The sequence below is a fragment of the Seriola dumerili genome, unplaced genomic scaffold (assembly GCF_002260705.1).
Source record: "Seriola dumerili isolate Sdu_G_001 unplaced genomic scaffold, Sdu_1.0 BDQW01000002.1, whole genome shotgun sequence".
NCBI lineage: Eukaryota > Metazoa > Chordata > Actinopteri > Carangiformes > Carangidae > Seriola > Seriola dumerili.
In genome coordinates, this window is record NW_019174257.1 from 6920461 (window position 1) to 6946546 (window position 26086).

The window sequence follows — 26086 nt, forward strand, 5'->3', positions numbered from 1 at the left end:
TTCTTTCTTTCTTTCTTTCTTTCTTTCTTTCTTTCTTTCTTTCTTTCTTTCTAATCTCATGGATGTATCCTATCTATCTATCGAAAATGTTGTCGACGAAAGAAGCGTGTAATTGCTGGCGTCATCGCGTTACGTCTCACGCAGCCTCCTGAGAAGGACCGGCGGTTTGGCTTGTAGCAGAAGGAGCCGTCAGCTGTGGCGAGTGCTGAGTGTCGATACGTCCGTGGTTCTAAATAAAGACCAAGAAAAAAAAGCTACGGATCCTCTGCAACACGACGGGAGATGGACAACAGTAAACGGACTGTGGTCGTCACAGGTTTGTTTGTTTTCTCAGCTGCCATTGTTGTCGTTTGTCGTCCCTCGGCAGCGGGTGAAGTGGAGGAAAAGTTGTGGAAATGACAGTTGCTCTAACGTTAATGGCGTCAGGCTGTTACTGCTTCACTCGGCTGCAGTTAGCAGACAGTTAAAAGAAGCGTTTTGTTTACAGATTTAAAAATAAAACGTGGTTGTATTAGGCTTTTTCTTACATAAGTATAGGCTAATGGCAGGCTAAGTGAAATGATCTTTTGTCTTGTTTTGTATGTCTTCTCTTGCAATAAACCATGTAATATGACAGAGGTAAACATTTTTTGCAGAATTTAATATCTAACATTATTCACCGGGAGTGAGTTGATTTTGTATTGTCTTTACACATAAATACATTTTTCTTCATGGATAAATAATGAAATTGGTTTCTGAGTAAGTTAATTATAAGAAATGAGATAATGAGATAAAGTTATCTCACACATTAGCTTATCAATATCAAAACTAATATTAATAGCCTAAGTGTCTATTTAATATATACTCCTGGAATCATGCCCATAAAAGATTAATTAACAGTAGAAAAAAGTAGAAAAGGTAATGTGCCTTCATCTGTAAAACTGGAAATTGTTGATGTTACCTGCTTTTTTCTATTTCATTTCTTTGTATTGTGAGTTTCATCCACTGGCAAACAGTTGGACTTGTTCTCACCACCAGGCCTCTCTCCACACATGGTGTTGTTACAGAGCTGGACAAAGTGGTTAAAAGTAAATAATATAATAACCAATAACCGATCAATCATTTTGTTCCAGTGTTGATATCTTACTGTATTGATTTCTTTACAGACACTCATCCATTTTATTTCCTATTTAATCACATAACTTTGTACTACAATATGCAAATTTGGGCCCACAATTTTTTTTAAGCTACATCCTACCAATGTTTCTTTAGAAGCTGTTTTGCACGTTTGATTTTAGAATCAAAATCAAAAATTTGGATCACTATTCATTAAACAAGAAAATCCTATGTAATAATTACAGTGATATTAATATATCAGTGAATATAAATATTTTACATGGGTTGTTTTTCTAAAAACAAGACTCAGTGCAATTCCCTTCTAGCCAAAGTGCACATACTACAGTTTTTAACATTTAATCTAAACAGAAGTAGCAGAGACAGTGACTTGGTGTTTTCAGACACAAAGAGGTGCAGAAGCTCGCAGTCCCAGCTGATCGAAGATGTGTAGATTGCCTGGGAACAGCACCTTCACAATAGCTGGCCGGCTGGCAGCTGCTGGCCCCTCTCTCTGCTCCTTTTCAGCAGCCTGTCAGACAGACAGATCCCCCCTCCACCCAACCCCCAGGGACCCCCGTTGACCCTAGGAAGTGTGGTGGAGGGGGACCAGTTATAGATCCCTATATAAACAAGCCTAAGTGAATATCCAAAGGCTCCTGCTGCTGCAATTCTTTTTGAAAGTTATATGGAGTGGTAATGTTAGTTTGATCATTCCCGAATTTATAAATTTAAACAGCAAATGTTATGCTGAAGAATCTCAAGAGCTTTTATTCAGCTAATATCAACAATGGAGTAACTATCCCCATTAGGAATAAAATCAATGATTGTATCATATTTCACAACTGTATTTTATTTCTGTTCGTGAAAATAAGAGTCTCTTTAAATCACTGGTCTCTCCAGTATATTTCTCCTTCTGTGTAAAAACCAAACAGATTCCAATGGTTAATTATCAGACACATAGGCCTCAGCACAGCATAGTATTAGTACAGCAACTGAAATAACTGACATGTTTTTTAGGTTTTGGACCATTTGGAGAGCACACGGTCAACGCCAGCTGGGTAGCAGTACAGGTATGTTTTAACCCTCTATTGCTGTTATAATGCACATATTCATGAATTGCGCTTAAATGCTGAATTTGCAATAGGTTTGTAATTCACATTAGACATTGTGAATTACACACTTCGGCAAACAAATCCTTCTAACCTTCTCCAAAATGTTATGTCTACATAATGAAAAAAAAAATCTCGAAGTTCCTCATGCCTGTCATGTTGTTAGCAAGATTTGAACCTGTTTGTATGGTGGTTACATGATGCTCTGATAGTTGCCGGCCGGCTTCACACCGTGCAGCAGTGTGTCTCAGAGGCTCCCTGTGTCCTGTTGGGGAAACTGCATGTGGGGGATGATGGTGGTTGTCAGGGTGTCTAGACGGACTTGATAAGGATATTAAAGGCAAACAAAAGGCCGCTCTGTGGCGGGGTCACAGACGTGGTCAGACAAGCCTCTTTTCAATACAAGTGGGGGTCAGTGTCCAGGCGTATTTGTCCTGCAGGGAGACTGGGGGAGGTGTTGATCAATTGGCTGTGAATCTGACACAGATTCGTCTTATTTATAATATGTATGATTGCATCTTTTATTTCTTGCTTTTCTCATACTGGTTCTATATGTGAAGACAGTTCTCTTTTGGTGCAAAAACAATGTTGCCTGCAAAGGGCAAGGCAACTGAAAGACATCTGTCTCATCCTCTAAGAAAAAGCAAAAAATGACATTCACCTCCTCATTCTTTAAAAATTTTCCAAAAATTTCCGTTTAATAGCATTTCACAGAAACACTGGCCGTAGATCATTATCATCTAAATAGTTCTAAATGGTTATTATATGTGGATGTGTACAGTCTTATTGGATTTGTGTTATGTCAGAATCAAAGCATTGTTTTCTTTTTAAAATATAAAATATAACAGGCAAAGGTGAGGACATATTTTGTGGAAAGATTGCTGTCGATGGGCAGTAAATATGAGAACAGGCAAATAGGGCAATGAGCAAAGGCTGGTGTTGCTAATCTACAAACAAATGAGTACATTGCAATTTGTAAAGGTTATTTACCTTTATATAATCAAAACTCAAATGTCCTACTCATTTTTCTTATGGTCAGTGATGTTGATGAAGTCTGTAAGTAGCTATTTAAAGTTCAAAAAAGTTAGTAAGTGGACAATTGGGTTGGGATGATTTTGTCACACATACCAATAGACATTCCATGTGTGCTAACACAGAATTTAGTTTCCATTAAGACCATGTCTCTGTTTTAATCACTGTTGGACTCTTTGCAAAAAAATGCAAGAAATTTTGAGCTTGAAGGTTTATTTTTGTCCTCAGAAACTGCAGTTTGGGAAATGAAATTCATCACAGTGTCTAACTCATTTCTCAATCTTTCAACCACATCTCATGGCAAGAAATTCTCTTCTCATGAAAAACTGCAGTCTCCAATGACAAGATGTGCAATAAGTAAATTTGAATTTTGTCAAAATCCATGAAACAACAAAAGTCTTAAACTGAGTCCTAAACATTTTAGCTGTTATGTTTTTCTTCATCCTGTCAGGAACTGAAGAAGCTTGGACTGGGCAGTGAAGTGGACTTGCATGTGTATGAGGTTCCTGTAGAGTACCAGACAGTCCAGAGTTTGGTTCCTTCGTTATGGAAGCAGTATCATCCACTGGTAAGAAGACAACATGGTGTACCCTGTTCGCATTGTTCTACTCTTCTGTGTCTAGGTAAAATACAGCAACTTGTGTTTGCTTTTGTCCCAGGTCAGGTTTTAGTGCCACATATCTCAGGTCTGTGTAAAGGCAAATGTAAGCGCTAATTGGATCTAACAGGCCCTGAGAACAATCTGATAATAAGAAATACAAGAAACACGTGCTGCATTTAATTAAATTACATACAATTATCAAATTATGCAACAAATCAGTGGCTTGAGTGTGGCTTTGACACTAAGTTCTCTATGAGCTGAATACATTTTGTAAATTTTCACTTGAATTTCACCTTGTGCTCAGATGAGTTTTGTGTCTAATAAATTGGGCCATTTCTGGTTCAATTAAAATAGCCACAGATTCCTTTTTGGACCCATGAACACCTTAGGTGTAACTGAGCTACATCTAAGGAGTGGAAACAGAGAGATCAGAAAGAGCAGCCACAGATATACTGTTATTTAATTGTGCTATGGGACTGTAATATTTTAGTAACTCTGTTTTGTGCTTATTGTTTCCTTTGCTTGCCAGTTGGTAGTTCATGTTGGAGTTTCAGGTATGGCCACTACTGTCACGTTGGAAAAGTGTGGCAGAAATAACGGCTATAAAGGTCTGGACAACAGCAGCTTCTGTCCTGATTCACAGTGCTGCATTGTTGGAGGCCCGGACTGTATCGACTCAGTTATTGACATGGAATCAGTCTGCAAGAGAGTGACCGCCTCGGGGCTAGGAGTAACTGTGTCTGTCTCCAAAGACGCCGGAAGGTAATTTCATTTTTTCAGTTTGAATCAGCCTTTTGTTTGTAGCCTTTGCCTTTCGCCTGTGGACCTCATGCTTCAGCTGTTATGGAATAGAGGCTGTTTCATGCGTTTAACATGACTTTGTTAAACACACAAGGCAGCCATACACAATAACATGACCTTTTTAAACACACAAGTCAGCCGTACACAATATTTACTCTCTGCATTATGAAGTAGTAAAAGGAGTAAAAGCAGGATGTACTGTAGCAAATTACAATTAAAAAAATCAGTAATCCGTAATAATAATTGGTAATTAATTAATCAGTAATTAAATAATAGAAAGTGATACTTATTTACAGTGTAGGTACTGCATCTTAAAATATCATATAACCATTTTTTACCTTTCATTAAGGATCATAACACAGCCTGTATTTTGTCATGGGGGACTACTACAATGCAGAAATTTCAAATTAAAGCACTATTTTGTAATAATAATGACCTTGTCATATCAGTCAAATTATGTTACCCTTAAACAATTGTGTATGTATTAATGAAGCCAGGGGCACGTTTTGGAGACAATACTTAAATATGAAATATTATAAATCTGATAATTATGTGTTTTGTATGTGTTTCTAACAGTCAATAAACAAACATTTTTGTTAAGAATCCTTTAAATGTAGAATTGTGAGTGGGAAATTTTAGTTACAAAAACAAGCAGTGCCCTCTGGTGGATAAACTGTGTAATGGCAAAACTTTTTACACAATTCCTCAAACATACCCTCAGCTGCCACGTTGTAATGAACACAGAGCTAGAACTAATACAAAGAGGTGTTGATTCAACTTCATGATTATTTTGGAGGTTGTAGTTTAAGATGTTGCTGAACTGTATTGCATCACAGAGATGTGTTTCTGCATAATTCCCTGTATTGAACTGTATTGCATTATTATAGTGCAATACAGTTCAACAGCGCCACAACCTACAACCTCCAAAATGATCTTGAATCAACACCTCTCTGAAACAGTTTCAACAAAAACTGAACATTATAACCTATATATGTAGGTTCACGTCGTGACTTGGTGTGACCAACAACCAATACATGTGAACGTTAACACAACATTTGCATTTATTTAATATTCCTCAGTGACAAACATTGCACTACTGTGCAGAGTATTTCTAGGTTTTTTAAAGAAGAGCTCCAATGCCTGGTGTAATGCCGTAATACCATGCGTCTCCCTCTTTCCCTCTTTCCCTCTTTCTCTCTTTCTGTTTGTCTTTGTGCGTTAGCAGAACGAAGAGGTACAGCGAGTAGAGAATAGTTAATCGATTGTGGATGGCGTCGTTCTGACGGATTAAAAAACATGCAAATAAAATGCCAAAAATGAGTTGGCAGAGTTGGATGGCCTTTAATATACCTGGGAGGCCCGCCCAAGTAAAATCTCTGTATGGGAAACCCTGACTTACAGTGATGCCATAAGTAGTGATTATATAGTTATAATGATTTTTATATGGTATGTTTGTCAGCACAATACTCATTTGTCTGGCACAAATGAGGAACCTTATAAATAAATGTATGTGCACATTGGACAAAGTGGAGAATAACATAATTGATGTATTGGTGAATCCTTCCACATGCATTAATAAATACATGAGTAAAGCACTTCCAGTATGTGATCAGTAAATAGCTTTTATTTGATCTTCCATTTCAATGCCCTGCTCTCTTCCCTGACAGATATCTCTGTGATTTCACCTACTACACATCTCTGTACTTGAGCCATGGTCGCTCTGCCTTCATCCATGTGCCTCCAATCGGAAAGCCTTACAGTGGGGAAGACCTGGGTCGTGCGCTGAAGGCCATTGTCCAAGGGATGTTGGAGCTTCTGGACCAGGCTGAGGAGAAGATACACTGCCAGCAGCACTTCCACTAAGTGACCTCCAGATGCCAACCAGCCTCTTCAGCTCTCACCACACAAGAGAAATTGCACTTAACCACAAGTAGCCAAACTTCTTTCTTTTTTTAATTGTTATCTTTTCTTATACTAACTAAAAACTTCAACATATAGGATGTTTTCATTGTTTGCTTCTCCCTTGGTCAACCCTTGGTCAACCCTTGGTCACAATGTAACGTAAGCTTTTCTCTGACTTACAATGAACACAAAACATTCTGACTTTGGGGTTTAAAATATGGGAATTACTATAGGTTCACTAAGAAAACACAGTAGCAAAATGCTGCTCATATTTTATGATATACAGTTAAAATAAAGATCCAGAAGGTCTGTGGCAGACATTACAACCTAAAAAACCCCAAAGGTGACTCCTATTATTGCACCTTATAGGGTTAGGGTTATTGAAATGGTTATAGAAGTCACATTTGGGAAAATTATTAAATGTACTTGACATTATTTGACTTTTGTAATGCTTCATCCTCAAATTTTGAATTTCACTCTATCACAAGATGTTTCAGTCAACAGGTGTTTACACCTAAATGTCTATAAATGGTTAATGTACATGATACATTGTGGTTTAAGTAGAAATGTTTAGTTGTAAACTGTGTTTGCTAATTTCAGTTTCCTTCAGATATTTTTTCCAGGTGCTCTAAAACCTAACTGTGCTGTTTCACGTTTGATGTTGAATTGTTTCATGAGTCCTTTTTCTTTATAAGAAGTTGTAAATTTGCCTTCTTTTACAAAGGTTATTTAAATCAGGGAACGGGTTGGTTCCAGCTCATTTTCCCCCATTTTCTTGGCCCAATTCTGACAGAAAAATCCCAAATTCACCTCACTGAGATCTGGCCCCAGGTTGTGCAATGTTATTTCACAGATCTCAAGTCGATTTAGGAAATTCATGCTGTGGGTTTGTCAAAATTCTATTATGGCTGCACAGTTATTTGAGAAAATATTGAGCATTGCAGTTATTACTATAGATTGAATTTAACTGAGTGAGCTGCATTTCAAATGGCTTACCAAAAAAAAAATTGTATACAACTGAACAAACAAGTTACACAACTGACATCACTGCTCTTGGTTTCTGGGTAGTGAAATCCTTTTCATTGAATTGGGTCATCGGTGTGTAAAGATGCCTGTCAGAGCATTAACTCTTTTATGGAACTGATTTTTATCTTAAAGTGTGTAGAAAACCTGAGATCAGGGCTTGGGTTTTACAGTTTGCTACATTTGCAAGACCAAATTTGAAAATCTATGTTTTTCTTTTTTCTAAAATTGTGCAGCCCTAATTGGTATTACTTGATTAAAACTTTCTGTAGCTCCCTTCATTGAATCAGATGTAGCTGCTTATTTTACCTGAGGATTTGATTTGATGAAGTTGGACTCTCAGTTCAGTCAGAGTTGGGCCTGGACTTTAATTTCTGTAGCACTTTTTTGGTTTGTTTGTGTATTATTCATAATCTGGAATTTGGACAACATTTTTTTCAGGCAATGTGAATGCTTGCATTTAAAAAAAATTTTTTTCAGTCACTTTAACTTGAAATATGTAGCTTTCCAGACATACGCATCTACTTTTACCCTTTCCCCCCATTAATTATCAATATGCATGTGAGGTATGCTTTATAGGTGTCTTATGCTTTATTTTCCTGAGCTTTGGTTTGTTCTGACCGACAAAACAAACTGCAGCATATTCCTTCACTGTGATGGTGCCACTCCCGGGTGTATATGTTCCGTTTAATAGCTTTTTTAAATTTTTTTTATTGGTTTGTCTGTTTTACTCTGTATACCAGCATTTCCGTGGTCGCTGAGTTGACAAGACTGGCCACACCACCTAACACAGCTTCAGTTTCAGTAGGAATTTTAGCATTGAATGGTGTACATTCTGCTTCAGCGCCCTGTTTATCCCCAACAAAACTACCTTCCTGTGAGAAACAAGGATATAATTTTAAGCTGTCATAGCTAGTTGTAAGAAACTAACTGAATGCTGTGCTTGGCTTTGCAGCAGTAGTCCTTGAATCTTTAGTTAAAATGCATGTTTTTTACACCTGAGTTGTGCAAGTTGCTGCCAGTGAGTTTGAGTAAATTGTCATTATTTTTAGCAGTGTGTCATTTTAATTTGCTATTCAGTATCATGGTTACTGAACAGGACTGAACTTCTTGTCAGACCTATGGTTTATCTAAGCCTTGTATTTTGGCTATGTGGTTTAAAACTCTTATGGAATTATTGAAATGACGGACAGGTTTTAGATCTGAGTTTGCAGGTGCTGATATTTTACTGTGTGGCTTTATGAGTGCAGAGAAGTGAAAGGGTCATGGAGGAGTTGCCCCAAAAAATGTCTGCTCACAAATGTGAAAGCCTCAAGTTTACATATGAGGTGACCTCTCACCCTGACTCTCTCCTGTGCCTTGCTGTTGTTGATATGTGTTATGAAAAGGCCTTAAAATGCTCAGCAGGTCAGTTCAAAGATATGTTACTGATACTGTCCAGTCAGATGTGTGGCTACCTCAAAAATACTTTTTTATCTTGGTGTGTGCTCTGTTGTAATAACATTATGGCTCTGTGATTTATTGTGAGTTCCTCTGTTTAGGGAGTGTCCTCTGAAAAGGTGTCTTCTTCTGCTTCTGAATTTAACAAAGCATCGTTACAATAAGTAATCTTGGCATTGTAAACTGAAAGGCTTTGAAGTAAAGAGAATTAAAGGATTACAAGTAATGTCTTTGTGTCTGTTAATTCAACTTTTTTCCCACTATTCACTAGTTATGCCTGTTGAAAGCATGTAATTGACTTGTCAACTGTGCAAATACACAGTTGGTACACTGGGCATAAAAGGCCTCAATCAAAGATCATAGATGTTACAGTGAAGCACCACTCTGACAAAAGAACTTGGCCCTAATTCTGCACACGTGGTTTGAGCTCCTGCAATACAAATCACGTCACATCCAACTCTATTCCTTAGAGAAGAGGTATTGCCCATGTATTAATAGCATGCTGTTTTAGCACTTAGAATGCAAAAATTATCATACTGTAAGACTTCTGTTTGGAATGCCACTATTCGTAATTTGTAATTTGTAGATATTGTGAATACACCATCAGGAACAATAGACCAGGAAATCAAAGGTCGCCAACATCAAGTTTAATTGTTTTCCTTGTAAAACTACAAGGAGGAAGAAGACCCCTTCCTCTGTATTTAGTAAGTGTGTGATTTAATGTCTAAAATCAATCTCTATTAAACTCCATTTGAGATTCACTTTATCACTACTTAAATCATCTAGTTACAGGGGACAGAGGGTCTGTCTGCACATCTGGATCACAGTACTGTATATTGCTATGTATGAGTATGCGTGATATTATTATTGTTATTATTATTATTATTATTATTATTATTATTATCATTATTGTTATTATTATTATTATTATTATATCGTTTGTCGGTTATAAAAGGCAAAATCAATAATTTATTGGGGAGTGAGGATTTCTCTGTCAGCATTCAATAGGTATTTTCCCCATTTTCCCTGCAGCGGCTCATGATTCTGTTTTGATTGCCGGAAAAAGATCAGAGTGAGAGCTCTTTTCTGATGACCTGTCTCTGGTCTACATCCTACAGTGTAAACGTCACACAGTGAGCGGTGCAGGGAGTCCGTCGCCGTCTCTGTTGGACCTGCCGGATCTATCGAGGTTCTGATCTGTTCCATTTTTTTGTTTGGGTTCAAATCCAGACTTTCGGCGTCGGCCTCTAAAAGGGCTGTCGATATACAAATACCGTGAAGATTTTCTTCATCTACAGGCGAACACCGGAAATCGTTCAGTAAAGCGAAAGTTGAGAGTCGAGATGAGTGTGGAGGCGTACGGGCCGAGCTCCCAGACCCTCACCTTCTTGGACACCGAGGAAGCGGAGTTGCTCGGAGCGGATACCCAAGGCTCCGAGTACGATTTCACCGATTTCACCCTTCCCAGCCAGACGCAAACTCAAGGCCAGACCCAGAGCCAGCTGGACAGCCAGGTCTGAGGCTTTCAATTTTACAGGAAGGCTCCATAAAGCGCGGTTTACAGACGTTAGCGGCAGTTAGCTAACCTGCTAGCTCGCTATTATTGGACGTAGCTTTACCTAGCTTCACGTTAGCTAGCTGTTAGCCGTTAGCTCGTTGTTAGCTAGAAAGCCCGTTAACTAAACCCCTAAAGTAATGTTAATTGTCTTACAGTGCCTGTTTTGAACTATCCAGATTCCCCGGTGCAACTTTAATGACCACGTTTAAGCGTCAAGAACACTGACAACCTGTCAACTTGTAGTTAACCAACTGGCATTTCCGCGCCCTAGCGGCTAGCTGCTAATCATTAGCATTCAGTTTGTTTGGTAAAGCTTGTGTTGTTCTACAGGTAAATGGTCCTGATGAGGGTCTTCACAATGGTGGAGTGGATGACTCCGTGGCCAAAGCCAGCCAACTGTTGGCCGAGCTCAACTTTGAGGAGGATGAAGAAGACACGTACTACACCAAAGACCTGCCTGTGCACGCTTGCAGGTACCATGCCAGGACATCTGCACACTAGTAATGCAACAGTCCTGCTATAAATCCTCTTTTCACGAAGGTTATAATGTTCAGTTTGTGTTGAAACTGATTCAGAGAAGTGATGATTTAACTGTATGATCATTTAATGATCTAGTTTGTGCTGCTATTGAAATGTTTTGAACTATATATATATATATATATATATATATAGATATAAATATAAATGGGTGGACATTGAAACATTGACATATTGAAACACTGCACCCTCCAAAATGACAATAAAGTTGAATCAACACCTACAAAAAACTGAACTTTATAAACTTCATGAAAGGAGGATTTAATTTCAGAACTGTTATGTTAAACTGCATTAGCATTAGCTTTTCTTGCCTGATCTATTTCCAACTGAGTATGGATCGTTGAGGAAATAGTTAAACTGCATTAGTAGTTCATTATATGATTGCACAATACTGTTTTAATAGTATTTATTTTCTCTGTGGCCCTTGATGTTGAACACCACAAACTGTTCAGTGTTAACTATTCTCTTACAACTTTTCTGATTGTAGTTACTAGTAGTACTCATTCAAACTATGCACATATCTCTAATTAGTAGATGTTAGCAATTATTTACTTATTTTATTTATTATTTACATTGTCAATTAATTAATCTTTTTTTGATCTATTGATCATTTTGTACGTTAGGATATTCCCTGAATAATTTCCAACAGTCTGAAGCAGCATCTAAAATGTCCAAAACCTAGATGTTCAGTTTACTATATTATATATGACAAAGAAAATCAGAGTCCTTACATTTGAGAAGCTGAAACTAGGGAATGTTTGGTGTTTTTGCTGGAAAAATTCCTAAAATGATAAATTGATTGTCTGTATTAATCATTTGACCTCTTTTAGATGTACAGTAATATATACATGTAGAAAATAGTGAATGTTGTTTGGAGACATTATTGAGAAATTTTCCAGGCAAGGATATAATCTTTAGAAAAAGGAGGATTCAATGTTATTACTGCACTTAAAATGCCATTGTCTCCCAGCCTTGGGGTAGCTACTGTGACTAGGATGAAGTTCCTAAACAAACCGAAGAGTGTTTGTTAAATGAAAGTTAGACTTTCCTGGCATGAATTAGTTTTGAACACATATACATGTTAATTGCAACTACTTATTATACTGTTGGAAAAAATTGAATTTAAAGAAATTAAACCACTGTGTGTGTAAGTGTCCTGCCTGTATGGAGAGTGCATGACACCATTACATTTCATGTTTATTGTTGAACGTTTTAAAAACACACCCTGTACTCATTCTGTATTTTTGACTAAATAATGCTGTAACTTATATCCTGTTTTGACATGTTGTTACTTTTCAGCTACTGTGGTATCCATGATCCAGCATGTGTTGTGTACTGCAATACCAGCAAGAAGTGGTTCTGTAATGGACGTGGCAACACATCTGGCAGGTGTGTAATGAACACTTCATCAGATTACCTCACACATAAGTATCAGAACATAAAGCTATTGAAATAGACCAGATGTTGAATTTAAAAAACCAGAATAATAAACACTGCAACAACTGGGTTTTTCTACTATTGAATTTTCATAGTGCGATTGTCATCAAACATTTGCAGTTATCAACCACATCACAATCAGCCAGCGTTGATGCACATGATGTTGAGTGTGTATAAAGATCGATCTATATGATTTTAGTGTAAACAAGCTTTTTCATTGTATTTGCATTGGTAGGAAATCGTGTTTAACTTAACAAGTTTATTTCCTGTCAGCTGACATTTGCAATACACTAACCCATGTACAATGTTTAAGGCTGTGAAATGGTCTACAGTGTCTGCACAGTGTTTTGTAGTGTAAGTCAATATAATATACAAACTATCAATAGATTTCTGCAGCAGTGCTACCACAAGTGTCATAAGTGAGATTGACTTGTGCCTGATTTAGTTTTTTGTTTGTTTGTTTTTCTTAATCACCTGACTCCCATTCTTTTACTTCCAGCCACATTGTGAACCACTTGGTGAGAGCCAAATGCAAAGAGGTGACACTGCATAAAGATGGGCCGCTGGGTGAGACGGTGCTGGAGTGTTACAACTGTGGCTGTCGCAATGTCTTCCTCTTGGGCTTCATCCCAGCAAAGGCTGATTCTGTGGTGGTGTTACTCTGCAGGTAAGTGCTGGCGGAGCAGTAGCTTTGAACATAAACTGTCCAGTATCCAATGCCCACAAATCAAAATGAATGTTTGGTTAAGATTATCCTTGAGGACAGCTTTGAACCTCTCATTATAAGCTACTCTGAAGCATGTACTGAAAGCAAAACAAACATTCTTGCTTTGAAACAAAAAGTTTATCATGATCTCCTGTCAGTTGTTCAGGTTTCAGTCCTTTGGATGAGTTGTTGTGCATCCTGAGGCTCTGGAAACTGATGCAGAGACTCTGAAATACCAGTCAGCCAGATGGGAATAGTAGCTAGCTGAATAATGTTTATGGCAGCAAAACAAAACTTTACCTTATCAGTGATACACAATGAAAGCTTAAACATGTTTATAAGGCAAGAAAATTAAATTGAAACAATGAAAATTATTAACATTTTTATTTAATCATAATGCTAGCCTTGCTCCAGAATGGTTGTGGGGTAAAGTATCTCGGTTAAAATAATATTAAACATATGACAAAATAACCAAATAAATTAATATATTAATTGGTCAGTATGGTTATGACTATAGACTAGTGCCCTGCTGATGAGGAACCCTTAAATTTGCATATGAAAATACACTGAGATATGTACTGAGCATAGCATTTTACATTTGAGATATAAACCTGTCAGTGCTGTCTGGTTTGCTGACTGTAACTGTAACATTGTAAGTTACCAAACATGTAGTTGGCATTACCGTTCTACAATGTGTTACTTATCAGCCAACATATGTTGATACGTCTTTGATGAGCTAGTAAGAAGCAGAGGAGTTGCAACGATTATCATGTCTATCACATTTATTAGACTACAACTGTTAGATCTCCACCCTCCACCGAAATGTGACTTCACTCAGACAGAAGCAAGTAGCTGGATATTTAGTCTGCATGTGTTGGTTGGGGAAATCCTTGCTAATGTCCACAAACCTTTAACTAGTTCTTGCTGCTCTGTGGCAATTAATTAACCCTTTCTATGTCCACATGTATACAAGAAACCAGGCTGACACTCTCTCTCTCTCTCTCTCTCTCTCTCTCTCTCTCTCTCTGTGTAACCTTCTGTCCCCATCCAGGCAGCCATGTGCCAGCCAGAGTAGCTTAAAAGACATCAACTGGGACAGCTCACAGTGGCAACCATTGATCCAGGATCGCTGCTTTTTGTCCTGGCTGGTGAAGATTCCATCAGAGCAGGAGCAGCTTCGAGCCCGTCAGATCACCGCCCAGCAGATCAACAAGTTGGAGGAGCTATGGAAGGTGCACTTGACATGCTTGGAGACTTGTTCAGAGCAGCGTTGAGACCAGAAGGTTGCAAACTTCATGTGACTAGAACAGGCTGAAGGGCTGTCAGTGACAGTTGCTTAGCAGGATTGGTATCTACCTGTTGAATACTAGTTTTAAGAGGCATCCGTCAGTGAGAAGTGGAATCTGTTAGTGGATTAAGAGTGTGTAATGTGACTCAAGTTGATAGTTGCTGTGACTTTCCTCACAGGACAATCCCACTGCCACCTTGGAAGACCTGGAGAAACCTGGCGTGGACGAGGAGCCCCAGCATGTGCTGCTGCGCTATGAGGATGCCTACCAGTACCAAAACATCTTTGGCCCTTTGGTCAAACTGGAGGCTGACTACGACAAGAAGCTTAAGGAGTCCCAGGTACCTGAGCGCCATTTCTAAGTTGCAGACTTTGTAACTTGCAGAATGGTGTTTACATGTACAATGAGGGTTATTTTATCCTTGAAGGTTAAAATGGAGGCATACGATGCTTTTTCCCTACTGCAGTTGTGATTATACCACACAGATGTGTTTTTTTTATGATGCAAAGCATTTTGCTTAAGCTATGTTTTGTTTTTTTAACTGCACCCTCTAGGGTTTCAGGAATAATGCCACAGCGGTGTGATATTATGCCTTTGACCTATTAATTATTTGTTAATGATATTTATTTTATTATTTTTCTTTTGCAGACCCAAGACAATATAACAGTCAGGTGGGACCTGGGGCTGAATAAAAAGCGGATTGCCTATTTCACACTGCCCAAGACGGATTCAGGTGGTAATTCTCTGAGCTTGACTTCCTCCCCGTGGTTCTGTGGTGCAGATAGAGCCCCTCCCCATCCCCCTCCAGTCCTCAGAATTGCACGCAACCTCCCCCAACCCTGCATCTTTTGGTGGCATGTGTGCTTGGTTTTGATCTTGCCTCTGTTTTTGCAGTGGGGTTTTGTGCTGTTTTGTAGGTGCACAGCACTGTATCATTTAGTTCGTTAACATAGCTCATCCTCCTTAGTTCATTTGTGGGTCATTTTGAGCATAGAAGGATTTCTAACTTCTGTTTTTTTATCAATCTTAGATATGCGGTTGATGCAAGGTGATGAAATCTGCCTGCGGTACAAGGGAGACCTGGCTCCACTGTGGAAAGGCATTGGCCATGTCATCAAAGTCCCTGACAGTATCCTTTACACTGTTACCAGTTGATTATCTATTGCATTACAGTGTCCTCAAGTCTGGCTCACTGCACTGGCACTAATCCCAGATGGCAATGCAAAATCTAACTATAAAAGACTAATGGAGATGACGTTGCCCCATCCACCCCCATTTACTAGACATATTTTACAGATGATGCTGGACTTCCTTAACAGCTTGTGTCTAAAGATTATGGGGATGAAATTGCCATTGAGTTGCGGAGCAGTGTTGGAGCACCTGTGGAAATACCCCACAACTTCCAGGTGGACTTTGTGTGGAAGTCCACTTCCTTTGACAGGTAGGCTGAAATCTAATGCCTCTTAAATTCCAGATATGATGGGAATATTTAATTTTACTGCTCTTAAATCACCATATTAGTCCACATTACAGGATGTAATTAGATTTCTTTCTTTTTTCCCTCCTGCATGCAGCTCAGAGCTAAATGTGCAATGTTTACTTATTTCTTTGTATAAATCTATCTAATCTAAATCTATCTAACCCTATGCCATGTCTGACATTTGTAAAGATGTCAATTCAAATTCACTCTTGTAGTAAGAGCAGAGGTTCTCTAATGATAAGTGATAATGACCAACATTTGTGTCTCTGTTGCTGCAGGATGCAAAGCGCCCTTAAGACGTTTGCAGTGGATGAGACCTCAGTGTCTGGCTATATTTACCACAAACTGCTGGGCCATGAGGTGGAGGATGTCACCATCAAGTGCCAGCTGCCAAAGCGCTTCACTGCTCAGGGCCTGCCTGACCTGAATCACTCACAGGTTAGACCTCACTAAACACAGTCCCTGTGATACTTGTTTTTAGTATAACTCGCCGTCTTTTACTGTGATTTATCACATACATTAGTGCATCGATTTACTGACAATTTACTTTGAGGAGGCTTGTGACTTGTGTTAAGTAGGGCAAGCCTTTATTTAAGTGACATATAAACATGTTATCTGTTATGGCTTTAATGTGTGATTTGGTTCTCACATTATCTTCATTGCAAGGAAATTGAATACAATGCAGGTTAGGGGGATTCTTTTTCAGATAGATATTTTAAGAAGGGTTTGATGGCTGTATTTGCAGCAGTTCACCTGAACTGTTTTTTTTTTTTTCCTTACTTGTGTGTTCAGGTGTACGCTGTGAAGACAGTGCTGCAGAGGCCCCTCAGTCTGATTCAGGGTCCTCCTGGCACTGGGAAGACGGTCACCTCCGCCACTATTGTTTACCACCTGTCCCGACAGGGCAATGGGTAAGATGAAGAGTTTCATAGTTACATACTCAAAAAAACAGTAACGTTACATTTTTTTGTTAGTCCAGCAACTGTATGGTTCCCCGCTCACTCTCTCTATGATGGGCATGTGTGTGTCCCATGCAGCCCAGTTCTGGTGTGTGCTCCCAGTAACATTGCTGTGGACCAGTTGACCGAGAAGATCGACAAGACTGGGCTGAAGGTCGTCAGGCTATGTGCCAAGAGCCGGGAGGCCATTGAGTCACCAGTGTCTTTTCTGGCTCTGCACAATCAGATCAGCAACATGGACAGGTCAGTGGCATGTAGGGAAAATAAGTCCTCCAGACACCAAAGTTATTATTGCTTCATTATTGCTCTTTACATTTACCGATTCTGTGACTAGGGGGCCAAATATGAATGGTACACAGGCTTTTTTTTTTAAAATTATTTTCCCATATTGTTCTTGTGACACTTCAACTTCAAATTTCACCAGGTTTCCATACTCATACTCAAAACTTGGCAAACGGGGTCAATGCAAGTCAAGGTTCAGATTTAATTTGACAGCTGTGGATATCGAGCCATGATCTGAGCCTGAAATGTTACCGACAGAATCAAAATGCTCCACCACAGGATGCATGTATTTTAAACGGAGTAATCAGATTAGCACTGTTGTGTATAGTTGCCAGTGTGAATTTAGTCAGGGTTCCTTGTAGTCACCCTGATTTGTCTTTGTCTCCATAGTATGCCGGAGCTTCAGAAACTACAGCAGCTGAAGGATGAGACTGGTGAGCTGTCATCTGCTGATGAGAAACGCTACAGGGCTTTGAAACGCACAGCTGAGAGGGAGCTGCTCATGGTGAGGAGAATCTTCAAAGTGTTACACCTAAACAACTTAAGTTGAGACTGTTACTGTGAATGGTTTCCTTTCACTGCATCCAGCAGTTTTCAATGTACAAAGTGGTCAGCTCCAGATTTTCAAGCATTGCTAGTGCAATAAATAGTTTTGGCCAAGTAAATAAAACTCACTCTGACCGTGCTTATTATTACTATGATCATCTCCATACTGAGTGTTGTGATAACTACATAACTTTGTTTTCTTATGTTCTCATCTGTGTTCTCTACTTTGTTGGAAACTGAGTAGACCTGAGTTCTTAACATAGGAACACCACCTGACACACTGATGATTTGTCATCATAGTCACAACAGAAGACCCTCTTGTGTTTCACCACTACATCTCTCCTGTGGTTGAGGATTGTAAATTATCCTTCTTGTTGTTTTCCAGAACGCTGATGTGATCTGCTGCACCTGTGTCGGGGCTGGAGACCCCCGCCTGGCCAAGATGCAGTTCCGCTCCATCCTGATTGATGAGAGCACCCAGGCCACCGAGCCAGAGTGTATGGTGCCTGTGGTTTTGGGAGCCAAGCAGGTACACAAAATATTTGGCCAAGACAACTAAACCAAATTATTGGTTTGGTGATATTTAAATATCACTTGTACAGACATACTTCTGCAGGTCTGAAGACACTGGCTCAGGACTATATGGGATTTAACTGTATTGTAGATTTTAAGACCAGGAAAAGTTTACCAAGTTTTTGGATTATATTACTATGTATCAATCTTTCCAAGGTCTAACATGACCCCTTTTATTTTGTATCATAGTTTTCACTCCAACAGTGAATGAAAACACCATTAGAACTTCAATGCTCTCTGCTGAAATCAGTGGCAACAGAGTGTCATAGGAACATGAGCAACTGCTAGTGTCAACATATACCTGAATTTTTTTCTTGTTAAAATGTGAAGTAAATTGTATGGCTACTAACATGAATTATATCTGTTACAAAATGATAAATGATTTGTCCTGAGCATCCAGAAACAAAAACTCATATTATGCAGTTATATAAACCCACATTTTACACTTGTGTGACTCATCATCTTCCTCCCAGCTCATTCTGGTGGGTGACCACTGCCAGTTGGGTCCTGTGGTGATGTGTAAGAAGGCAGCCAAGGCAGGCCTGTCCCAATCCCTGTTTGAACGCTTGGTGGTTCTGGGGATCCGGCCTATCCGCCTGCAGGTCCAGTACCGCATGCACCCAGCTCTCAGTGCCTTCCCCTCCAACATCTTCTATGAGGGCTCCCTGCAAAATGGTGTCACTGCAGGTTTGTCAAGATTCAATGGTTCATTATCTTGTTTGATGGAGAGGCAAATTCATTTTCATTTAAGCTGGTACATTACCAGGTAAAAAGATCTAACAACTCCGAAAGACTAAAAACAATGAAATTTCCTTTTTCTCCCCAGCTGACCGCATCAAGAAAGGCTTTGACTTCCAGTGGCCACAGCCGGACAAGCCCATGTTCTTCTATGTGACTCAGGGCCAGGAGGAGATTGCCAGCTCTGGAACCTCCTACCTCAACAGGTAATTTTCTTGGGTAATGTAACTAAAAGCTCTAAATTAATTCAGATGCAAAGTGCATTGAATACTAGGGGCTGCTTGCTCACAGCCTTCACATCAAATCCAGTATGACAGGCTTATATAGTTGCAAGGTGGTTTCATAATGGTCACCTCCACAGAACAGTGAAAGGGGATTTCCTTTAAATCAGAATCAGAATTTCTTAAAAAATCGACTTATTTTCATGAACTAACCTCATTGATGGAGGCTGGACTCCATCATGAGATTAAATTGGTCCTGTTATGTGTTTTTGTTAGCTTTTTTACTTCAGTAGTTTTTTCTTTAATTTGAGCAGTGCAGTAAAAAATGGTGTCTACATCAATTGGTGTTTTTCTGTATTTATTTGGAGCTTTACAAATAAAATAAGCCTGACCTTTATTTTGCAGGGTGTGCAAAGTTCAGACAAAATAGACATGATTGAAGTTTTATTAGTCTACTCCCATTAACTTGAGGTTATTTTCCCTGCTGATGTTTTTAAGGACGGAGGCTGCCAATGTCGAGAAGATCACCACCAGGCTGCTGAAGGCTGGAGCCAAACCCGACCAAATCGGCATCATCACCCCATATGAGGGTCAGCGTTCTTACCTGGTCCAGTACATGCAGTTCAGCGGCTCCCTGCACACCAAACTCTATCAGGTACCCCACACACGAGAAGGTCATTAAGTTATTTTCAGATTCAAAATAATGTCAACTGAGCGAAAATGGAGTAGTTGTGTTTGTGTGACTTGGTCAAAGGCAACGCAGGAGTGATTGTTTTGTTTGACATTAGTTTACTATGGTTTTCATTGCTGTCTCTGTGGCATTGGACAAAATCTTTTTTTCTCTTGTTCTTACAATGCAATCTCCTCCTCTTCCACCCATCCCGTCATGTTCCTTTGTAGCAAGTGGAAATTGCCAGTGTGGATGCCTTCCAGGGCAGAGAGAAGGACTTCATCATCCTTTCTTGTGTTCGTGCCAATGAGCATCAGGGCATCGGCTTCCTGAATGACCCCCGTCGTCTCAACGTGGCGCTGACCAGAGCCAAGTAAAAACCTCAATAAAACTGTTAAAGAAATCACACTGGATAACAGATAGCTCATTAGTTTGTGATTAGTTATTTATATTTCCTTGTAGAAGCTAATTAGGAATCATGCAAATCAGATCATCCCATCCCTGATCAGCAGTCCTGTGTATGTATTGTGAATGAAGGTATGGTGTCATCATTGTGGGGAACCCCAAGGCCCTCTCTAAGCAACCGCTGTGGAACAACCTGCTGAACAACTACAAAGAGCAGAAGGTCCTGGTGGAGGGGCCCCTCAACAACCTGAGGGAGAGCCTCATGCAATTCAGCAAGCCCCGCAAGTTGGTCAACACCATCAACCCTGTGAGTAGAACAAACCCATTGTGCTATGGAGACATACTTACATCGTACTTACCTCATAAGACATGATGACAAACTGATTGATCAAGTCTCATTAGGAAATTGATTTGTTTTGCTGATGTTTTCCACATCTTTTATTCAGCCTGAGTATTGATTAAAGTTTTAAAGCAAAGATGACAAAAATGTGAATATTTTTGTCCTCAATGATAAAATGTAGTTCATTAGTCAACAGTGAATATAATTTTAGCAGCCCTAATGTGTGAAGTGTGCAACTGTAGTAAATGGCGACTGTGTGGTGTTTTCCAGGGGGGACGTTTTATGAGCACTGCCATGTACGATGCCCGTGAGGCCCTCATCCCCGGCTCTGCCTACGACCGCAGCAATGCTGGTATTTATTTATTTCTTTGGTATTTATGGTATGGCTCGAGATAATAACCTATGATTAGCTCTTTTGCCAACAGGCTGTATTTACCCTCCAGCAAAACCTTGTTCTTGTCTAGTCTTGTTTTCTTAATACAAAACTGACATGAGCCTTGTTCTGTATGCTGTCTTTCAGCTGGACGTCCGTCCAACATGTACTTTCAAACTCATGATCAGATTGGGATGATTGGGGCAGGCCCTGGTCATATGGCTGCTATGAATATCCCCATACCCTTCAACCTGGTGATGCCACCAATGCCTCCACCCAGCTACTTGGGTCAGACCAATGGCCCTGCTGCAGGTATAGTACAGCAATGAAATAATTGATAACCAGTATTTTTTAATGGATAGAAGGGCTGAACAATATTCAGAAAAAATAATATTGTGATTATTTTGACAGATGTTGTGAATGTGAAATGAATCACATTTTAGTGGGAATGGTCATTTTTCATTTCAGTTTCACACGATTTTGATAACAATGTGATTAATTGTTCAGCCCTGATGAATAGCTGATTATAATTAAATGAACTGAGGGAAAAAATACAGTCTGGTCTACTTAATGTAGTGTCCTGTGCTATGAACTCCAGGTAAAAAGAGCTGACAAATCCACAAGTCAAGTTACAGGGACTGAAATCACACCCTGTCTTTATTGTCCACCAGCAATAATGCCCAGTGTGATCCAAGCTTCAGTTACAGGGAAACTTAATTCATCAAAAATGTTATGATCTCAGAACAATGGTTGGCTACCAAGTTTTTTTTTTGTTGTTGTTCTGAATTTTTTTTATTTATTTATTTTTTTAAATTCATCAAGGTCGTGGAGCTATGAAGGGTAAGCCTGGGCGTGGCGGGCGTCAGAGGGTCCGTGGCTCTGGAAACCAGGGTACCAGTCAAGGTAATGGACCAAACAGCCAGGCCAGCCAGGATGGAGCCTCCCAGTCCTTCTCCCAGGGGCCACTGACACAGGGATACATCTCCATGAGCCAGCCCTCTCAGATGAGCCAGCCTGGCCTCTCCCAGCCAGAGCTCTCCCAGGTAACACAAATATTTAAGATGTGTTCACTATATTTACGTTTGATTATTATCACAGATATCTCAAGTGTTTGTCATTTGTACTTTGTCACTTATTAAAAATGATTTTGTTTATACATTAATTCTCAGATAAGTTTTGTTTTGAAAATACACAAATACTGATTAATTGGCCTGTGCCCCTTTTTTTGATCCTTAAAATGTTACTGCTTATCTCACTTGTGAAACTATAATTGAAATTGGTTTCCTCCATCCAGTCCATTATAGTCTTTGTGGCGTACCTCATTGTGAATCATCGCTTGCTCATCATATACTTTGTATTGTGAGATTAACTGTCTTTATCTATAACAAGGCCTATGAGGTTATTTTCTATCTTGTTTAGTTGCATGTTGTTGAACTTAATCTAGACAGATATTATAAAGTGACTAAAGTGCTAATATGTAGATTTGAAGAGTTTAATAAGTTGTTTATTTGTTTAGTGTATAGAACCTATTTGGCGATACTTTTTTGTTGCATTTTCATGTCATGTCATTTATAATTTGAATTCAGTAAGTCCAGTAAAAAAAACTATGGTTATATAAAGCCCTGCATTAGAAAGGTTTGAGGAAATCTCCTTTGTCTCAAGATGCCTGCTGTAATGTTGTGTCTGTCCTCTTGTGCTCCAGGACAGTTACCTGGGCGATGAGTTCAAGTCCCAAATCGATGTGGCTTTGTCCCAGGACTCGACTTACCAGGGTGAACGTGCATACCAGCATGGCGGGGTGACTGGACTGTCACAGTACTAAAGTGTAAGTACATAAAGCCTGTCTTTAGCTGCAGTGTAGCGCATTGGTTTGGACAGTACCACATTTGTGACATTCAGTTTCTTCCTCTGTAAAATGCAAGTTATGGGGCATTTGGAAGTGTTTCTTTTTTCACTTTCTGGGTGGCTAAAAACACTACTTGTAAAAAGCTCTGATAGACAGACTAACTTCTGCCAGCTGTTTTGACTTTTTAAATCTGTAAAACTAATAAACCCTGCTTTGTGTCTTGCAGGATGCTTGAAGAAGGGAGCTAGGCTTGAGCAGAGCTTAGTTCATCAGCTTTTTAATCTGGGAAATAATAAAAACATAAAATGGATACCTGTTTTCCTCTGCTACAACCGAAGCACCACCGAGTGAAAGCGACGGGATAGCGAAACCAAACCAATGACCAGCGAGAGAAATAAAAGGGTAGAAGAAGAAGAGGGCACGAACAGATGGGCAGGGAGATGGCAAGAGAGGCCAAGTGAACAAGCGAGAGGCAGGGACCGATGCCCGTGCAAAGCAAAGGAGGGAAGTCAAGAAGATGGCGGCGTGTGGTCGAGCTGCCGAGGGAAACAGGAGAGATCTCAACGGTCTCTCATGGGAATCCAAATGAGGCTCAACTCCCACCAAAATATTCCACCCAACCCCCTTCACCTCACAGCCACCAGGAAAGAAAGGAGAGCTCTAAAAGTTTTTCCACTCGTCTTCAGAGGAGGATCCAAAGCCTTCCAACTGAATTTGAAAAACTAGTTCTCCAAACCTGGTCGGACATGGTTGCAGGAAGCCTTCAAACAGGCAACACAAAATCCCCATACTAAAAGTCGTTTGGTTGCTCAACCTGTCCCGGACTATTTTAAATTAGGTTCATCATGGGAGGAGAGCGGCACCAACAATCATTTCCTGGGCCCAAAAACCTCAGCAGCCTCTGAAAGAAGCAGCGGTCGACACACCCTCTCGGAGAGGAAATAAAAACACGGTTTCTGTGCTTGAGTCTGATATTAAAGAGCCTTGAATCGAAATACCTTTCATTTGCCTTGAGAACCACTGGCTCATTCACGAGGTCTTTAATGGGGTGGTTTCGACCACACGTCAGTGGTGGAGTGGCACGGGGATTTCAGACTGTTTTTTCAAGGCATGAGGCGTGATATCCCACAGATATCACGATCATCATGGGACAGTTTTTCTTCTCTGAAGTACCTTTCTTATCACAGAGCACAAAATTGCAAAAAAGTCATTGAAACTATCAAACATGACCAGCACTGAATATTCAACTCAGTGTCATTTGATGTTTCAGCGAAGGCTTTTCCTTATTTTAATCTTTTGAAGGCAGGAGTTGTTGATGTCCGGTAGTGCTTCATGACCAGATGTCTTTTTTAAACACTCTGTGTACGCTTAGATTGGCAAATGCTTGAATGCTTTGCATTGAGTGATTCCTCAGGGGATTGTGGACTGTCCACACTCATCACACAAATCCCTGCTTGAGGTGAAAGAAACCAAACAAGAGGGGGGAAAGGAGGATAATAGTAGTCGTGGCAATCAATCCACCACAGGTAAAGATTAGAAAAGGAAGGTGGCTGAGGAAGAGAAGGATATGAGTTTCCATATCTGGAAAACAAGTTCAGGTCATTGCAAGGGTTAAAACCTTAGAGGGATACATGTGGCTTGAGGACTTTTCAGTCCCAACAGATGGCCACAGATTTGACCCAGTGTCATTTCACACACATAATGTTGATTTTGTGAATGTTCCCAGGCTATATAGCCATGCTGATGGCCATATTACCCCGCCACACAAAGTATACTGCCTGTGTGAGCAGTGGCCAAAATCTTCAAATTTAAAGGTAATTAGGGGTTGGAAAATTCAGACTTCATAAAGGAAATCTGTCGAAACTCATACACCCTGTAATTTAAAAATTGTCTTAATCTGAAAGGATTCTTTGTGTGGATTAAAATGACACTTGATCCTAGTGGAAATGCCATCGGTACTGATAGGATGATGGCAAGGAGATAAATGAAAAGTGAATCAGTGCCTAGAACCATTCACCTTCAGATAAACAGCTGCAGCACAAGCATGAATGTAGTTAAACCAAACTACCAGCATCTAAACCCTTCCAGACACCAGAGGGCTCAAGAAACCCACAGAAAAGGACTTGTTATATTTTATTTTTTTAATAAAATCAGGCCAGGTAATGGTGAGGTCAGTGAGTTTTGCAGCTGGGTTGTGTAAAGGTAGGATGAAAAAAGCCACCTTCCTTCTCTGTGGAGTAAAACAAACAGGCTGGTAGAATTTCTTATGTGGACTTTTGATTTTGATTTGTGAAGCTGTTTTGCCCTTATTATGTATTCCTTGTAGAGTTCCTCTCAAGATTTATGTGGATCCTAAACCCTCTTCCTGGAGAACTGTGAACCAGAACCCTGAGTTGATCCAAACTTTGCTTTTGTCAGATGATTTGCTGCTTTGTGCGTCATGTTTTTCAGTTCAGTTGGATGTTATTTAGCCATTTTGTGTAGTTTTACCAAAATCTGTTTTTTGTAGCAACTTGCTGACAACAGGAATGAGGCGTCCGCCGTTTCCTTTCATTAGAGTTTTGTATCTTCTCCTCGAACTGTCCGAGGTATTGTAGTTTTGTAACTCTTCCAGGAAAGACGCTTTCTGAACACAGTAAGAATGTACTCCACTGTTGTTTCTCACGTGCTTCTCATTTCAACAGACATTTGACAATCATGTTGTGAGTAGACGTCGCCTTGTTTAATTGACTTAGAGATAGTTCTGTTTTGTTGACATCGGCAAATCTCATTTGTGCGATGATTTAGTTTCTCATATCAACCCGTTCCACTGAACTCCTAACATGTTATAGCTTTAAAAACCTGCTGCCATAATATTATTGCTTTGGTGTTTTTCCATCTACTGAGCCACAATTAATTGCAACATGTGCAGTGATCATTGAAGACGTGTTTCAGTTGTAGATGAGTTGTTAAACATTTGCATCCAAACCTTTGATTCTCTACATCAACAAGTAGAGATTAAATTAATGGAGTAGCGATCTCAATGTGATGTAAATACCTATTTGAGTCTCATTTGCAGTGAAGTTTCATAGCAACATGGTGATTCCCTTGTTAACCTGAATCAATAAAGGCTGTCAACTTCAG

General features: G+C 39.6%; 2 protein-coding genes across 4 annotated transcripts; both read left to right on the forward strand.

The window, feature by feature from the left end:
* The first annotated feature begins 147 nt into the window (after positions 1 to 147).
* pgpep1 (pyroglutamyl-peptidase I) lies at positions 148 to 9229 on the forward strand. Of its 2 annotated transcripts, XM_022738785.1 has the most exons (5): positions 148 to 316; positions 2113 to 2165; positions 3688 to 3804; positions 4367 to 4599; positions 6306 to 9229. In XM_022738785.1, the coding sequence occupies exons 1-5, from the start codon at positions 283 to 285 to the stop codon at positions 6499 to 6501; spliced, it is 633 nt and encodes a 210-aa protein (XP_022594506.1). In that variant the 5' UTR covers positions 148 to 282; the 3' UTR covers positions 6502 to 9229. The 2 variants fall into 2 exon arrangements, with proteins under 2 accessions (XP_022594506.1, XP_022594515.1); XM_022738794.1 differs by lacking the exons at positions 148 to 316; positions 2113 to 2165 and having other exon boundaries at positions 3792 to 3859.
* Positions 9230 to 10151: 922 nt separating this feature from the next.
* On the forward strand, positions 10152 to 26085 carry LOC111216888 (regulator of nonsense transcripts 1). 2 transcript variants are annotated; one of them, XM_022738571.1, is made up of 24 exons: positions 10152 to 10517; positions 10892 to 11034; positions 12398 to 12487; positions 13035 to 13202; positions 14293 to 14473; positions 14709 to 14870; positions 15179 to 15266; positions 15561 to 15659; positions 15863 to 15971; positions 16289 to 16448; positions 16803 to 16921; positions 17048 to 17212; positions 17642 to 17756; positions 18183 to 18326; positions 18844 to 19057; positions 19197 to 19314; positions 19828 to 19984; positions 20230 to 20372; positions 20537 to 20711; positions 21015 to 21096; positions 21265 to 21429; positions 21940 to 22160; positions 22820 to 22942; positions 23190 to 26085. In XM_022738571.1, exons 1-23 carry the CDS (start codon positions 10347 to 10349, stop codon positions 22937 to 22939), a joined length of 3309 nt encoding a protein of 1102 aa, XP_022594292.1. In that variant the 5' UTR covers positions 10152 to 10346; the 3' UTR covers positions 22940 to 22942; positions 23190 to 26085. The 2 variants fall into 2 exon arrangements, with proteins under 2 accessions (XP_022594292.1, XP_022594372.1); XM_022738651.1 differs by having other exon boundaries at positions 15179 to 15263.
* The last annotated feature ends 1 nt before the right edge of the window (position 26086 follows it).

Bases quoted from the DNA above. Each gene is read 5' to 3' on its own strand.
- LOC111216888 (XM_022738571.1), top strand. From the start codon at position 10,347: ATGAGTGTGGAGGCGTACGGGCCGAGCTCCCAGACCCTCACCTTCTTG. The intron at 15,972-16,288 runs GTAGGCTGAAAT...CTGTTGCTGCAG, and splicing joins AAGTCCACTTCCTTTGACAG to GATGCAAAGCGCCCTTAAGA. The intron at 20,373-20,536 runs GTAAAAACCTCA...TTGTGAATGAAG, and splicing joins GTGGCGCTGACCAGAGCCAA to GTATGGTGTCATCATTGTGG.
- pgpep1 (XM_022738785.1), top strand. From the start codon at position 283: ATGGACAACAGTAAACGGACTGTGGTCGTCACAG. The intron at 317-2,112 runs GTTTGTTTGTTT...CATGTTTTTTAG, and splicing joins ACGGACTGTGGTCGTCACAG to GTTTTGGACCATTTGGAGAG. The intron at 3,805-4,366 runs GTAAGAAGACAA...TTTGCTTGCCAG, and splicing joins GGAAGCAGTATCATCCACTG to TTGGTAGTTCATGTTGGAGT.